This window comes from Ruditapes philippinarum, unplaced genomic scaffold (genome assembly GCF_026571515.1).
Source record: "Ruditapes philippinarum isolate M1 unplaced genomic scaffold, ASM2657151v2 ctg1934_1_1_1_1, whole genome shotgun sequence".
NCBI lineage: Eukaryota > Metazoa > Mollusca > Bivalvia > Venerida > Veneridae > Ruditapes > Ruditapes philippinarum.
This window is the reverse complement of record NW_026859689.1, coordinates 325,009-340,110: the sequence shown is the minus strand read 5'-3', so window position 1 is coordinate 340,110 and position 15,102 is coordinate 325,009. Positions and strand designations below refer to the sequence as shown.

Here is a 15,102-nt window from a genome sequence, read left to right as displayed (position 1 = left end):
TATATAAACTATATGAGTGTCAATGATAATTTGAAATGAGAGGACATACGAAAGGCCATTTATGAATATATACAACTAGTCAAATCGCTCAATTGTTTAAGTGATCATTGCTCTATTTGATTGCCTTGGCACTCCTAAATTCGCTGGAAATTATTGTCAATTATTTTAGGAATCTTGGTTATGGCATATTCCTCTTGAATCAACTTGACGTGACAGAAGCTGACGTGGGTAACAACTAGTAAGGGTTTCGTTATGTTTTATAATAGTTTTGCACCATTTAATGAATATCTTTCCAAACCAGCATTTCTTGAGGGCAAAAATGACATAAACTTGTAACCATGTTTAATAGGGCTATGACAATTACAGCCCTATATTGTAATGACAGAGTCACACCGACTGCTCGTTATTTTAAGTTTCGCCAGATTCGATGTATTACTATTACTTTAATATTCTTACGTGTTCGTATATGTTATTGAAGCAGCAAAACGTATGCAAAATAATGATGATTGTTTGTTGAAAAGAATAAAACAGTTAATTGATTAATTATGCCGGTTTTCCTCCCCCGACGTTTCATTAATAAGTTAGATGTCATGATTGAATAAACTTGTTTATTATATACTTAAAAATGAAATATTGAGAAATATTGATGAAATAAAATGCGTATTTTCATTTTCCGTATTTTCACTGTAAAAATTTATTTTTCACTGCAGTGAAACATATTTTCCGTATTTTCACTGGTGTCTCCCCGGAACTACTTTCTTTTAAATTCTGCCAGTACACAAAATTTAAGGGAAAGTCTTTCTAATTTTATCGCAAAAAAAGAGAAAAATGTATATAATAAATAGAAAATTCAAGTTTTTTCTATAAATACATGATTTATTTTCATCTTGTGGCATGAAAATTACCATATTTCACTCGTGGCTACCGCCACTCATGAAATATTTATTTTCATACCACTCGATGAAAATAAATCATGTATTTATAGAAAAAACTTGAATATCCTCTATTTAACCTTTTGTAAATTAAAGACACATTATCTATCAGAAAAGAAATATGCCTCCAAAAATATGGCATGTAATGAAAGTTTAGAAGTGCTGCTATAATCTAAATCTTCCAAAATCTTTCGTATAGAACACTTATTTAATTAGTCTCGATTAATCTCATTTAAAATATGACTTATCAGCGCTTTTTCTATTTTGCATGGGAGAAAACAAAAGTACCCTTGTTTTCATTTTGTTGAGTTATTCTGATATTTGAAAGATATAAAGAAATTGATGTATCGGGCATTCTTATTATATTTATCAATATGAGTTAAATATAAGTTATCATTAATAATTTTGAAAAATTGTTTTTCTAAACGAAAGGTATTGAAACATTGTTATTTTAAGAAAGTATTGGGTTGATAAAAGATACAGATAACGATCGTCTGAAAAGCACCATGATGATATTCACGAAATACAAGCGAATACTCCTAAATAGTGAACAAATAATCAACTTACATGAAAAACTGTGCAAAGTGAAATTGTTTTAAAGTAATATTCTATGAGCAATAATGTGACTTTATAGTGTAAAGTGCACATGAATATTTCTAACATCATGAACAACAGCAGTAAGAAATCATCCGAGACACATTATTCATTTAACCATAGTACGTAAAACAATCTGCAATGCTTTTTTCTGATATTGTTTTCCGAAACAACAATTGAGATGTATTCTGTAGCAGTATACACGATTTCCTTGTGAAAGATTTTTTCAAACACGCACCGCAATTAAGGTATTGCGATCTTTTAGCAAACATTATTCAATGAAGATTAAAGGGAGTTATCAATTGAGTGTTTATCTAATCTGTTTATCTTATCGCAATAATCAACAGGAAATGCATTATCACATACAAAAACATAGTTAACATTTTGCGTTCCCTTTGTAAAATATCGAATAACAAACTATTCTGGCTATATCTGCAACAATACAATTAAACTAAGACCGTACGCCTGATATATAGGCTTTTTGTTTTGTTTTTACAGTCACATATATTCTTAATTTTTTATTCATACGAGGGATGATTGAAAAGGATGCGGACTTACTTTAGTACTAAAACATAGGGAAAAAAACTAACAAACAAAACAAATCTAGAGATACGTTTAGTTACGACTAATATAAAGAGCTCCAATTAACCTATTTGAATGAGTTAACTGAACAATAAAGCTGATATGAACAATTGAACTACATAATTTTGCAGTATTCGAGATGCTTTGGTAGTTAAGCACGGAGGAAGGTAGTCTATTACTGGTGTAACTCTCCAGGAACGATGGTTAGGAACTTCCCGCCTATATGACTGAAATACTGTTGGGAAAAGGCGTAAAATGAAACAAACAAACAATCACGCCGATGGTAACGCTAGATCAGCCTGATGTTACCATAACGTTTTAACCTAGTGTCCGGTTAACTTTCTCGACTTTCTTAGTACATGTACACATACCTTGCTCGCCTGTTAGAAAACGTTGAACAGTTGAATAGGAGTGCAAATTCTCCCTGATGTAGTTCGCTTCGAAAACCGTCAATCAGTATATCAATGTGTTTATCAAAAAAGGTTTGAATCCAACATGTAAATGGAAAATAAACCCTGTCAATGAACAAAACATGATATGTAACTTTGACAGATATGCGCTCCGTTATTCCTCGCTTCTGCGAAGGGTAGTGGAGCGACAGTTAGGATATGATTTTAATATTGATTCAGTCAACATTTGTACATGTTTTAATTACTAATCTCGGGGATACTACGTTCCATGATTTCACAAAATCGAATGTCGTTACGACATTAAAAATAATATCTTATTATGTTATACATTTTCCTTTGCATTTGACACATGACGTAGGGAAATAAATGTCACATCTCAAGCAGAAACATCAAAAATAGCATTAATGTCACATTGAACCGGGCCTTGGTTACAAATCTGATGCTCCTCTTGTTTATCATGACACAAAAAGTAATATGACTGACATAAACCATGTTTTTGTATTATGTTAGAATATTGTGTTCTATATTTAAAGTTAAAAGCAAAATTAAGAAATCAATAACATATTGACAGGGAACTGCGCTACATTCTTTTTAACAACAAACGGAATATGTTTTATTTATCACACACACGTGTCGCTTTTGAGACTCCGTCAAATGTCCGTAAATAAGGTATTGCACGACCGTGCATATATTTTGACGTGACGACATTTGCTTTTTATAATACTTTTAATGCATGTAAATACATGTATTTAAAAAAACAGCTATAGGTTGCCTTTTTGTAAACGTTTACCAAATGAAAGACCCCTGTCAAGTTAAATCTTAAAACTCTATACAATGCTTTTCAATTTTACAAAATTATCAATTATCAATCAATAAAATTATACAAATATATTAACAAATACTTATCATAATCTATTAAACATATAAAATTTTTTTAGAAAAGATGAAACAGGACGTCGGATTATCTTGCATGTACTTTTTTAATATGTCACATGCAACTTTCACTTTTTCACGAACTTTAACTTGATATAAATTTAGAACATTGAGTATCTAATTAAGATGTATTCTGAAAGGAAAAGTTTAGATAATTTGTTTATATCTGTCTAGACTGTGTAAATCTTTAAGTTTAAGAGTTAAGTTTGATGTTTAAGAGGATATTCAATGCATAAGCTGCATGTGGCTCACTTATTAACTGAATCAGACAATAAATGCGTCTGCTTACTTACCAAATACACATTATACTACTCGACCTTAAGGTAATCAACTGAATTGCAAGCTCATATATAAAACAGTCAAAACATCGTAAAAGTACATTGCGCTAAGTACGCAATATGAAAGGAGATGAACAACGTAAGGCCAGACTTCACAGAGGCATACCGTATAATATTTTTGTTATTCCGTGGGTTAGTTTATCTAATGTCACAGCTTTTATTATGGAGTATCTAATCAATTACTTGCCAGACAAAACAAGTTACACCTTTTCAACTGTAGAGTAAACAAATTACTATCATAACGTAGGCTGTTTACTATAATCTGGAAACGTTCCAAGAATTTGTTTCATGAGAAGCATTTAGTTATAAACACAATTTGAGAGCGAATATAGGTTTGTCAAGTATAAATAACTTTACTTCTTAATTATAACAAAGGTTCAAAGGTCATTTTTGAATGTTTATTAAAAATATAATCAAAATCGTTATATTTACGTTATGAATAATAGTGTTATCTTTCAACATTTCGGAAAAAAGGTGATTATGTCATTTATTTAGTCTCATTCCAAACCTTTACAACTTAAATCAATAATTATATCTAAGTTTAAAATATAAATGTACACTTAAATTACTTTAAAGTTTTTTTTAAACAAACACAGACAAGTATTCGTACCGAGTGATTATTGTACTTACTTCATAGATTCATAAAACATCGAAATATTACAATAAATCAAAGCAAATCCTCTTTAAGTTAAGTGTGTTTGTTTAAACTTGTGAAATATATAAATATAAAAACAAACACAAAAAAACAACAGCTTAAATTCATCGTACACACTGCATGCACATTGCTTCGAGTTGTTTTTGAAAGTTGCGATATAATTCATTAGCTGTCAATCAACAGGCGAGACCGCCTTTCCAATAAAAATGTTTGCAACAACGTAATGTCTGCATTATATAAAACTCGGCCGTTTACGCAGACCGTTAATATTGAACAATCTCTGATAGGATTAAAGATATTCTGTCTATCTGTCTATAAGTTACCTCATAACAAAACTTTACACACAGGATTAAACTTGATACAATATTTATATTTGATTTATGAAGGAATTAGTTTTCATTTATGACTAAATACAAGAAACATATCCAAATAACAATTAAATTGTAAAACATTAAATGTATTTTCTTGTTTTAAATATATTTTCACGATGTTACAGTGTCATTTTCTACAAGACGTGAAGTAGTGAGCTACATAATGGTAAACACTTACAAACTGATGCAACATCGGAATAAAATTCTATGCAATTCTATCTACCTCGTTATCGCATTTTGCGCTAGAACAACAGACGGTAAGTTATTTTATATAATATTGTTTATTTTTCAAAGTAAACACAAAAGATCTGCCACCTTGTATACCTATGTATAATGATCTGGCACGTATTTTTACCATAATTCTACTGGCCGTCTTAAAACGTCTTAACCTTTTCTTGAAAAAGATCATTGTCTGGAAACCATTTTTTATATTCTATTTCACAGAAAGATATTATCAAATAGGTATTATCTTAATAGATTGTTCGTTTCACTGAAATTCTTTAAACGAGATAGATAGTTTTCTTTAGCCAACACTTAGTAAGACAATAAACAATTCAAACCAATTAGGTATGAATTAACTAACAAAAAAACTTGGTCTAAAGCTTCAATGTGATTGAATTTGTTTATTAAGCTTTTTATATGAAAAGTTAGAAAAATAAAACATTGAAATTATGCAATTATTTTATGATTACCTTATTCATCCTGTCGTGTTACCTTTCAATACCACATTTATAATATAAACTTATGTAAATTCATACATGTCTGCACACAGTATTTCACCAATATAAAAGACAATATAGTTATTCTAATAGCGTTCTACCTGTGCAATATATCCGTAAATCAGGCAATAATTTAGATAAGTTTATTCAAACATTTTAAGCATAACTAACTTTTCTGATGCATTGCCTGACTTTATCGTATGCAAACCAATGTGCATCAAAGAATTGTTGTTACTTTCTGAGGCCACTATTTAACGTTAATTAATTTCCCCAATCATATTTAAATTATAAAAAAATTATAATTTGAATAAACAAGCGTTACTGTCTGTAGTCTGTATTATCTTTTGATTAACTATTTGAAGGTAAAAAAAATTAAAGACAAATTCAAATTCTTTAATTTTTGCAAATTAGTCGCTTTTAAATATTATTTTACATAAGATTATATACAATGCTATTATTGCATTTTTATACGAATTGTATTTGAGGCCTAACATTTTAAAATGTATTTAGTTCTTGAAAACGTGATTCGTAAAATCACTATTATCAGATCAAACACTTTCTGTTCAGAAATGATCGTTAATACATGCTATTTTAATGTACGGCTCCATAGGAAAGTTATTAAAATGACATAATGCACTTTTCCCCTAACAAGTTGAATTGATTTAGTAATATATTTCAAAGTACTTGCGAATAAAATCATTGTGATTGACCAATAATTGATACTCAAATTTGTGTATTAGAGAAAATAAAAACTATGAAAGTTACAAACATACTTTCCTACTCTTTTTAAGAAAATTAATCGTTATTAATACATTCTAAAAAAAATTATTGATATACATGTATTTGATAGTCATATAGAGAATTGATAATGTTATTGTAAAATATAAAATTAAACTCAGTTATGTTTAATTGTCAAGTTATTTCCATTTTTACCTGTTTACTGACTATTCACACTTAGACGTTCTACGAGTAAATGCCATTTTAATATCATTGTTGATTTCAACATTGCTTTTCATTACAAACATATAATATCTTATTTTCCAATTATCTTATCAAGCAAACTATCTTGACAGTCATCATTCATTAAGATTTTATTTCATTATTATTAAATTGACCTTACGAAACATGTGATATAATATTTATCCATATTTCTACTTAAATCTTTGGATAATATTATAAATGCAGGTTTGAAAAGCGTTTACAATTATCATTATTATAAATAACATTCACAGAGTTTATATTAATCAAAACTATAGATTATTTCATAGACTTTTTTCTTTTTATGTGCAACGAACAATACTGCATACATAAATCAAAGTATTTAACAGAAAAAGTCCAAGCATGTTCAAATTTATAAATCGGTTAAAAGCTAAAATACCCAATGAATGATTATAATTTAAAATAAATATCAGTCTCTATCAAATATGAAGAGCTGAATTTTTAGTTTACATGTACTTAAATACCATTTGTTAAAGTCGTTTAGCTTTTTTAAAGTTTTATGGCAATATGAAGAGTTATTGGTCATTACGTAAATAACGAAACATGATTCGTTTCTAATCAATGCTTTGAATTTCAATTTTATGTCCTTTATGTGTTTTCACATTTTTCACAAGTAACTTGTGCCTATCAGTAATTTGTATACTGCCTGAATTACCAGAAATTAACATGTTGGCATGGCCGAGTGGTCCAGTGATCTAATGATCGCTAGCCGCATAAGTTCAAACCCTATTTGGGGCAAGTCGTTGTTTCCTTGAGCAAGAAACTTTACACTCATTGTTAGTACTGGTTGGTTCCAGGAACGGATTCGAAAGTGTGTCTATAAGCTTATATCTTCCTACACAATGGAACTAAAATAAATTTTGTATAATCAAATATAATATGTTCTAATGCGTTCATTAGTCAGCAAGAGTTTACCTATTTTATAGGTGGCACATGCTGGGAAAAAATTGCAGATAACACAAATCTGTGTCAAAAAGCTTTCCGTCTCAACATGACCAAAGAGGAGTGTTGTAGAATCAATGGACCCCCAACAGTGTCATGGTCCCATCATGAAATAACAAGCGATATATTCTACTGGAATTTCCTTTCTAACGGGGCTAATAAGTGTCAAAGATGTCATAGTGAGTGATTTTGTCTTATGTTGTTTATATGAAGTATCAATATACAGAACAAAAATCAATGAATTGTTACTGTTGGTTGTTTTCTTTTGTGTCCTTTAATAGTATCAAAAGTTCTTATATCATTTTGTCAATCATGGATATTGCTACAAACTTATGTACTAGTATTAATAGAAAGAAAATATAACTTTACGATGACAACATGTTTTATTTCTTCAGCAAATTGCTCCTCAGTTCAATGTGAAGAAGGTAAAACGTGTCGTATGTTAGATGGTCTTCCAGTTTGCATTTGCAGGCCTCTTTGCGATAAAACATTGAAAGCTCGTGGTGCATTGTGTGGAACAGATGGTCAAAAATACAGAAACTATTGTGCTTTACAAAGGCTCAACTGTTTAAGGGAGCGAGTAGTTAAAGTCGAATATTATGGAAGATGTAGAAGTATGATAACATTTAGTTTTTTTAGACATTAAAAATGCAATTTACCCTGTATGCGATTTTGTTTGTGTGAGTAAATAATATCCATATATCAGAAAAAAGTATATTATGAAATTTGTATCTAACATGCAAAATTCAGATAATATTTCTAGCAAGTAAAAGTTAAGTGCTTTGTCAACATTGCACCAATATTATACAGCATTTTATCAATCTTTAATTCTGCCTGAAGTTTATCTCGACTTCAAAACTGAAAAAGATGTTCAAGGAGACGCTAAAGACAACCATAATAAAGTCACATGTTACATTAGTATATTGATTTAATAGTATTAAATTGTACTTTCTCAGTTGTTTTTTTTTTCCATATTTTGTAACACCTTTCGTAATTTGGTGATGAAATCACCATCTAAAGGCAAAAGTCAGTTGTAAACATTATTTAAGGTACATAATCATTTTTTGTTTAAAAATTATACAGTTACGGTAATGATGTTTTTGATTTCTGTCAACTTTGTATGTACTAACGCCGAGGTTTATATACATTTTTAGATTCATGTAAGAAGGTTCACTGCGAGGAAGGAACGCACTGTTTACAAGATCAAAATGGTGTTCCACATTGTATATCATGTCATGACCATTGTAACATCGTCATTCCTGACAATCCTGGAAACTATATGTGTGGAGAAAATGGCAAGACATATAGAAATACATGTGAACTACGGGCTGATATATGTAAAACCGGAAGGAGTATACGGATATCACACTTTGGGAAATGTCTTGGTAATAAAAAACGTGATTTATTCAACGCTTATTACGCCTTCCTTTCTAAATTCATTATATAATTCAAATGATTACAACGGTCAATGGACCAAAGCGTGCCGACCTGTTATGTCCTGATGAATTCTATTTTGCATATACAACCGCTTATCATATTCATAAAATAAAGGAGACCTATATATGTACCATTATTGAAAGATTGTGTTAACACTCAGACTTAACAATAAATAAGTAAATAAAACAAAGCAAATGAAAATAAACACTTTTGTGTCCGTTACACTTAACACTAATTTAAGTTACTACTGATATCATATTATAATAAACTCATAATAACTTTGAAATGGACAGAAAGGCATTATGTAAACATTTTGACTTTGTAAAGTATTACTTATGTGTGATATAAATAGTTGGACATACACAGGTTTTTCAAAACAATTTATTGTTGTTTTGATAAATGATGTTTTTAAACGTAAGCTGGACATATCCTTAATATCTATACAATAATCTAATGTAAATACTTATCAATAACTTCTTTTCATTATTCAGAAAACGAAACTTGCCGTACATTGAAATGTCCACACAAAACAACCTGCTTGGTCAGTGCTTTAAATGATAAACCGGTGTGTATGAACTGTCCTGCACGATGTTCACATGCGTTAAACTTTACAATTTGTGGAACGGATAAAAGGACCTATCACAGTTATTGCAATATGATACTTTCTGGTTGCCAATCAGGCATATTTTTATCAACAAAGCATAGGGGCAAGTGTAAAGGACGTATTAAAAGTGGACAATTTAGAAAAAGTAACTATAAATTTGTTTTATACATTCTTAAATGCAATACAAGTTTGATAGAACTGTTTTTAATGTCTACTTTTAACTAATATGAATTTTCCTAGTTTCCTAGTTAACAAACAAAGTAATACAATGAATATCATTATACGTTTCGTTATGTTGTTCAGAACTTACGAGTTAATATGTTTGCGAAGAACAAAATCATATTTGTTGAAGACAATTATTATTTTCGGAACAATTTTAAGTATGAATTATGTATGATATAAATGTATTTTGCCCTCATGTTTTTTATAACAGTACAATAAATTGTTCGGTGAAATAGTGGATGGATCGCCGACCCTATTTCACCTATAACCGCGACAATAAACGGAGTTGCTTCATGGGCTTCAAAACAAATTAAGCATAATTAATAATAATAACGATAAAAAAATAAACGAATAGTTGTTTTAACACGTAAGCATTTCATTTGCAGTAAGGTTTCATAACAAGAATGGGGTAAAAATCAAGGATTTATCTACCAAAATTAGGCAGAGACAACACAAAAGACATACACGAAGAAAACGAAGACGACGAAACAACAAGCACAACAGGTATCATAAGATTTCCAACCACTCTTTAAAGGTAAAGCATTCCTTAAAATTATTGATTTGTCACATAAACAACGGCACAGGTTTATAAAAGCCATTTGATAAAAAAATATTACATTAGTAACATTAATATATTGCAGCTTTACGTCATTTGCCTTATACCAAAATACTCGTAATGTCCAGTGCGCAAATGTTCAAGTTACGCTTTATGCGTGTCAATGAAAAAAAATCCTTTCTTTAATATTAAGTTCTAAATGAAAGTAAAACAATATCAAATACAGGACAGTGAATGAGTGTATTTTCATTATAAAATATCGAACAGTATATTTGCATCCACCTCTTTCAATAGATTTTGCACTGAACATACACTCATACAATGTCCTTTATTAATTAATAATCATAAACATAAAATCAATTTCTATATAGACAAATGGATTTCATTTGTTGATCAACCATAAATTGTTTCAGATAATTGATTTTGAAACAGTCCTTCCTGTTCTCATACCTGACAATTTCGAGACAGTACAATTAATTATTCACTTTTGTATACAATTGTATTTTTTTTTTATTTTGTAGAAACAACCTGTTTAAGCAGGCATGACCATACATTCGAGAAATGAGAGTATTGATCTAGAAGATACTTTAGGAGCATCTAAGGACCTGAGCAAGGATTTGATTCTTACAGTATTTATTATAAAATAACATAGTATTGCTCATATAAGTGAAAATGGCGAATCTTTACATTCTATACGTATCAAAAGTGTATTTGTACATAGAGTTTAATAGATATGACATTAATATTTCAATTGAATAAATGGAAATAAAAGAATACCAAAACGAAATGCTCTTGTCTGATTTTCTGTAAGGAACATATATTTCAAAGGTAAATTTGTTTGTAGTTTTCTGACTATGCATGCTAATAACTATTTAACACTACCGACTACGACGTGTGAAACAACACATGTCTATTTTAATATTTCAATTAAAGTGTTACAAGCTTACTTGCTTAGTTCGATGGTCCTCAAAGCACACAACTTTTATGTTTATAAATGTCAACAATGACTGAGGGAAAAGTGCTAATTAGAAGAAAAATACAATACAATACAACACAAATAACTTTATTGCGAATAAAACATTATTACAATGTTTATAGCAAAAACAAAACATATAATTATATACATTCATGAAAATACGAAAAAAAAAAATTTCGAATGAAGCAGATGAACAATTAAATTGTTTACTAATAGGGGATATAGATAAAGTGATTGTTGGGAATGAACTTGTATGTCAGAACTATTTGGTTTTTTTTTTACATTTGAAAGAAATTTGAAATGCAGATCAATTATATATGAATATATAACATTTTAAGGATTTGATTTTCGGAAGATTGACTAAACAATAATCTACCTTTAGGTATTGTGCACTTTACCTGATCATTTAGACAAATGTTTGAAATAAAATGCAATTTAAAATATGCATACTATTCTTTAATATGTTTTTTTTTATATTATTTGTTTTTAATTTTTAATATTTTTTTTATTGGCAATGTTTATCTTCCACCAGATAATTATCTTTTCAAATATTGTATACTGTAGCTTATCTTCAAAACCAATACTCAAATATTTTAGAAAATACGAAATCATGAATAATCAACATTCATTTGAAAGGGCAAGCATGAGTTTTAGAATGTTTGAATAATTGTGTTATGTATGCTAGCTGCTTATAACATACAGAAAGTAGCTTATAACATACAGAAAGTATTTTATTTTGACTACTAAATCACTATATCTGTACTAAATGTTAAAAAGCGACGGACACAAAAGATGGTTCAGGTAATTGGCCAATAAATATCTTTTTAGATATAATAACAGGACATCAAAAATAAAAGGATTTATTTAAAGAAAACAAAAATAAAAGCGTTTCTGGAGCATTGTTTGTTTTATTTGGTTTTACGGTGCGCTGACACAATTTAGGTTATATGACGGCGAAACAGGAAAAGTGATTTTGGATAACCTTGGGTGGGTGTTACTGTTACAAGCTTTAAGCAACACCAGGGGTCAAAACAACCTCACCTGCTAGAGCTAAGAGAAGCATAGACTCAAGTAATTCGTACCCATTTTGTTGTCTCATATGATCACGCAGACATATACGGTGGCTGCAATTCTGATGCCTCAAACTTTAAAGGAACCCCTAAGCTACATGAGTTTTATATATAAAAGTTAAAAGTATAAAACTAAAGAATATAACTATGAATATCCAGAGAGGAAATCTTTATTTAATGATACATAAGACAACTACCGTTGATAGTCTCAGAACTACACTTTAATGTTTCTTTAGTGAAAATCACTTCCTGCTCTATTTAACTTAACAACAATGTCTGATTTCTTTATCAAAGGTTGTAGACAAAAACTATGCAGTGCTGCTAATATCGTTTTATTAGCTGCATATAGTATTGAAAATATATATCTATGATGACCAACTCTTAAAACAATCATTTCAGTATGCTTTAAAATTGTACATATGCTTATTTGATATTCACACTTTTCATGCACATTTTCATTCATGTTTAGGAAATAGGTTAATTATGCAGTACATAGAGTATCAAGAGTACCGTAACTGTTCGCAAGTAATCCTAATGGACTTCATAACGTCAATGTGAATACATATTTGTTTTCTTCCTTCGGAAATCGCGTGTATTTTTTCTAAAACAAAACAATAACAACAACAAAAATAAAAAGGAAACACATTCCATATGTTAACTGCAAATGCTTTCACATCATTCTTTCATGTTGCTTTTATCGGTTTGATTGGTATATTTGCTGGTGTGTTTTTACAAGACATGCATAACTGTTACATGCTGATGGAGACATGAAATGTTCATGGAATAACATTAAATGAGCTGTGTCACGACACAACCAACATAATGGGTTTGCGACCAGCATGGATCCAGACCAGCCTGCGCATCCGCGCAGTCTGATCAGGATCCATGCTGTTCGCTTACAAACCCTATAATAAGTAGAGAAACTGATAGCGAACAGCATGGATCCTGATCAGACTGCGCGGATGCGCAGGCTGGTCTGGATCCATGCTGGTCGCAAGCCCATTATGTTGTTTTTGTCATGGCAAGGCTTTTAATACATTCGTCGACGACTAGTAAAACATCATGCTACTTATATAAAAAGAAAATAATTTGCCGTGATTTATAAATAAATGAAAAGACTTGAACAGACTTATTCAAATTTAAGTTTTATATTTTAGTTACATAGTAAGTATGTTCAATAGATTTTAGTTGCTGTATTTTTAACGTGATAAAACGTATTCCACAAATTTACGTGTTTGAAAGTATGAATATGCAAATCACTTGTTAAGAATTAAAAAGATTTTTCTAAGTTTACTGAGATCAATCTTGATTAAATGTGTAGTTAAAAATACTGTGTATATAACACACAGATAATCATATTGTAAAATAGACAATGTAAGTGTGACAGGAATAAACATACAAAGACCAACAGTTTTATATGGAATGATAGTGTTGTTAGTTGTAACTGGTATGATATAAAATGTAATAAAAAGTCATTACAGTAATAAATAAAGTTTGTATAAAAATCTTTTGTGAAGAAATGTTACATTTCTTACAATTACACAACTACAACTCCGATTACCATAGAAAATCTTTTCTACTTAATACACTGTTCATGCAAAAACACGTACAGCGAGATAGCATGTTCGGAAATAAATTGTTGGTTTGATAATGTAATAAATTTTTTGTTGACTTTGGTGATCTTTTATGTGTTTATTATTTTCTGGCTAGATATGTAATCATTATTTTTTTACCAAATACCTAGTGTCAGATCTTTAAATGGAATCTTTAAATGTTCTTCAGTGTACATTCTGATGTCAGCTAGTGATTAACGTTTTTTTGTGTGTAAAATTTGAAAATAAGCAAAATTTGATTAAAATGCTAAGGATGTTTTTTTAATTAATCAAAGAAATCATACTTATGCAAGGTGATGTAGTATGTCTTTGAACGTTTACATTGGATATCTATAGATCAATATGAGCCGCGTCACGACAAAACCAACATAATGGGTTTGCGACCAGCATGGATCCAGACCAGCATGCGCATCCGCGCAGTCTGATCAGGATCCATGCTGTTCGCTATCAGTTTATTTACTTGTTATAGTGTCTGTAAGCGAACAGCATGGATCCTGATCAGACTGCGTGGATGCCTAAATGTTTAAAGCATTTTTAACATCAGCCGTAAAATATTTCATATTTATGATATTCTCTACAATGCATTTGGAAAGAAAATGATATACCTCGAAAGCAGTCAAAACAATTATAAAAAAAAGACAAAATTGCAAATTTGGTAAATGTGTTTTAATTTATTCTGTTCAAGAAATAAAAGTCAATTGGACATATCTCTCCGTCCACTCTCTTACCCCAAGATTAAGCAGTTTTCATTTTAAATATCTGATTTAATAAAGCAATGAACACACTGATAAAGAAAATATTCCAGACTTAAAATATCTTTTATGTGAGTTATATAACGTAAAAAAGATCCACTTTAAAATAATTCATCAATTATAACAAAATCATGGATAAAACCTCATAGGTGCATTAAGGTTACAAACATCATTCTTAAATGTTTGAAGGAACGATTGATTGAACTACGTAAGGTATGTGCCATATTTAATTTGTCAAGTGCATTTTTTGTTAATGGTATGACGTAAAGAATTACGTACTTTCGAAAGATAATCATACAATTTTATCCGTTCAGATAATTGTTTTTCAATTCATGTACATGAAGGCAGATTTGTATTAAATTGTAAGGTACTTATTGGCGTCCGCGCCGAGGCGCGA

The 15,102-nt window shown here is 29.9% G+C and overlaps 1 protein-coding gene across 2 annotated transcripts; it reads left to right on the top strand.

The window, feature by feature from the left end:
* The first annotated feature begins 4,670 nt into the window (after positions 1 to 4,670).
* LOC132757524 (follistatin-like) lies at positions 4,671 to 11,081 on the top strand. 2 transcript variants are annotated; one of them, XM_060748832.1, is made up of 7 exons: positions 4,671 to 5,072; positions 7,460 to 7,654; positions 7,871 to 8,089; positions 8,630 to 8,860; positions 9,404 to 9,661; positions 10,125 to 10,273; positions 10,816 to 11,081. In XM_060748832.1, the coding sequence occupies exons 1-7, from the start codon at positions 4,979 to 4,981 to the stop codon at positions 10,828 to 10,830; spliced, it is 1,161 nt and encodes a 386-aa protein (XP_060604815.1). In that variant the 5' UTR covers positions 4,671 to 4,978; the 3' UTR covers positions 10,831 to 11,081. The 2 variants fall into 2 exon arrangements, with proteins under 2 accessions (XP_060604815.1, XP_060604816.1); XM_060748833.1 differs by having other exon boundaries at positions 4,672 to 5,072; positions 10,125 to 10,242.
* The last annotated feature ends 4,021 nt before the right edge of the window (positions 11,082 to 15,102 follow it).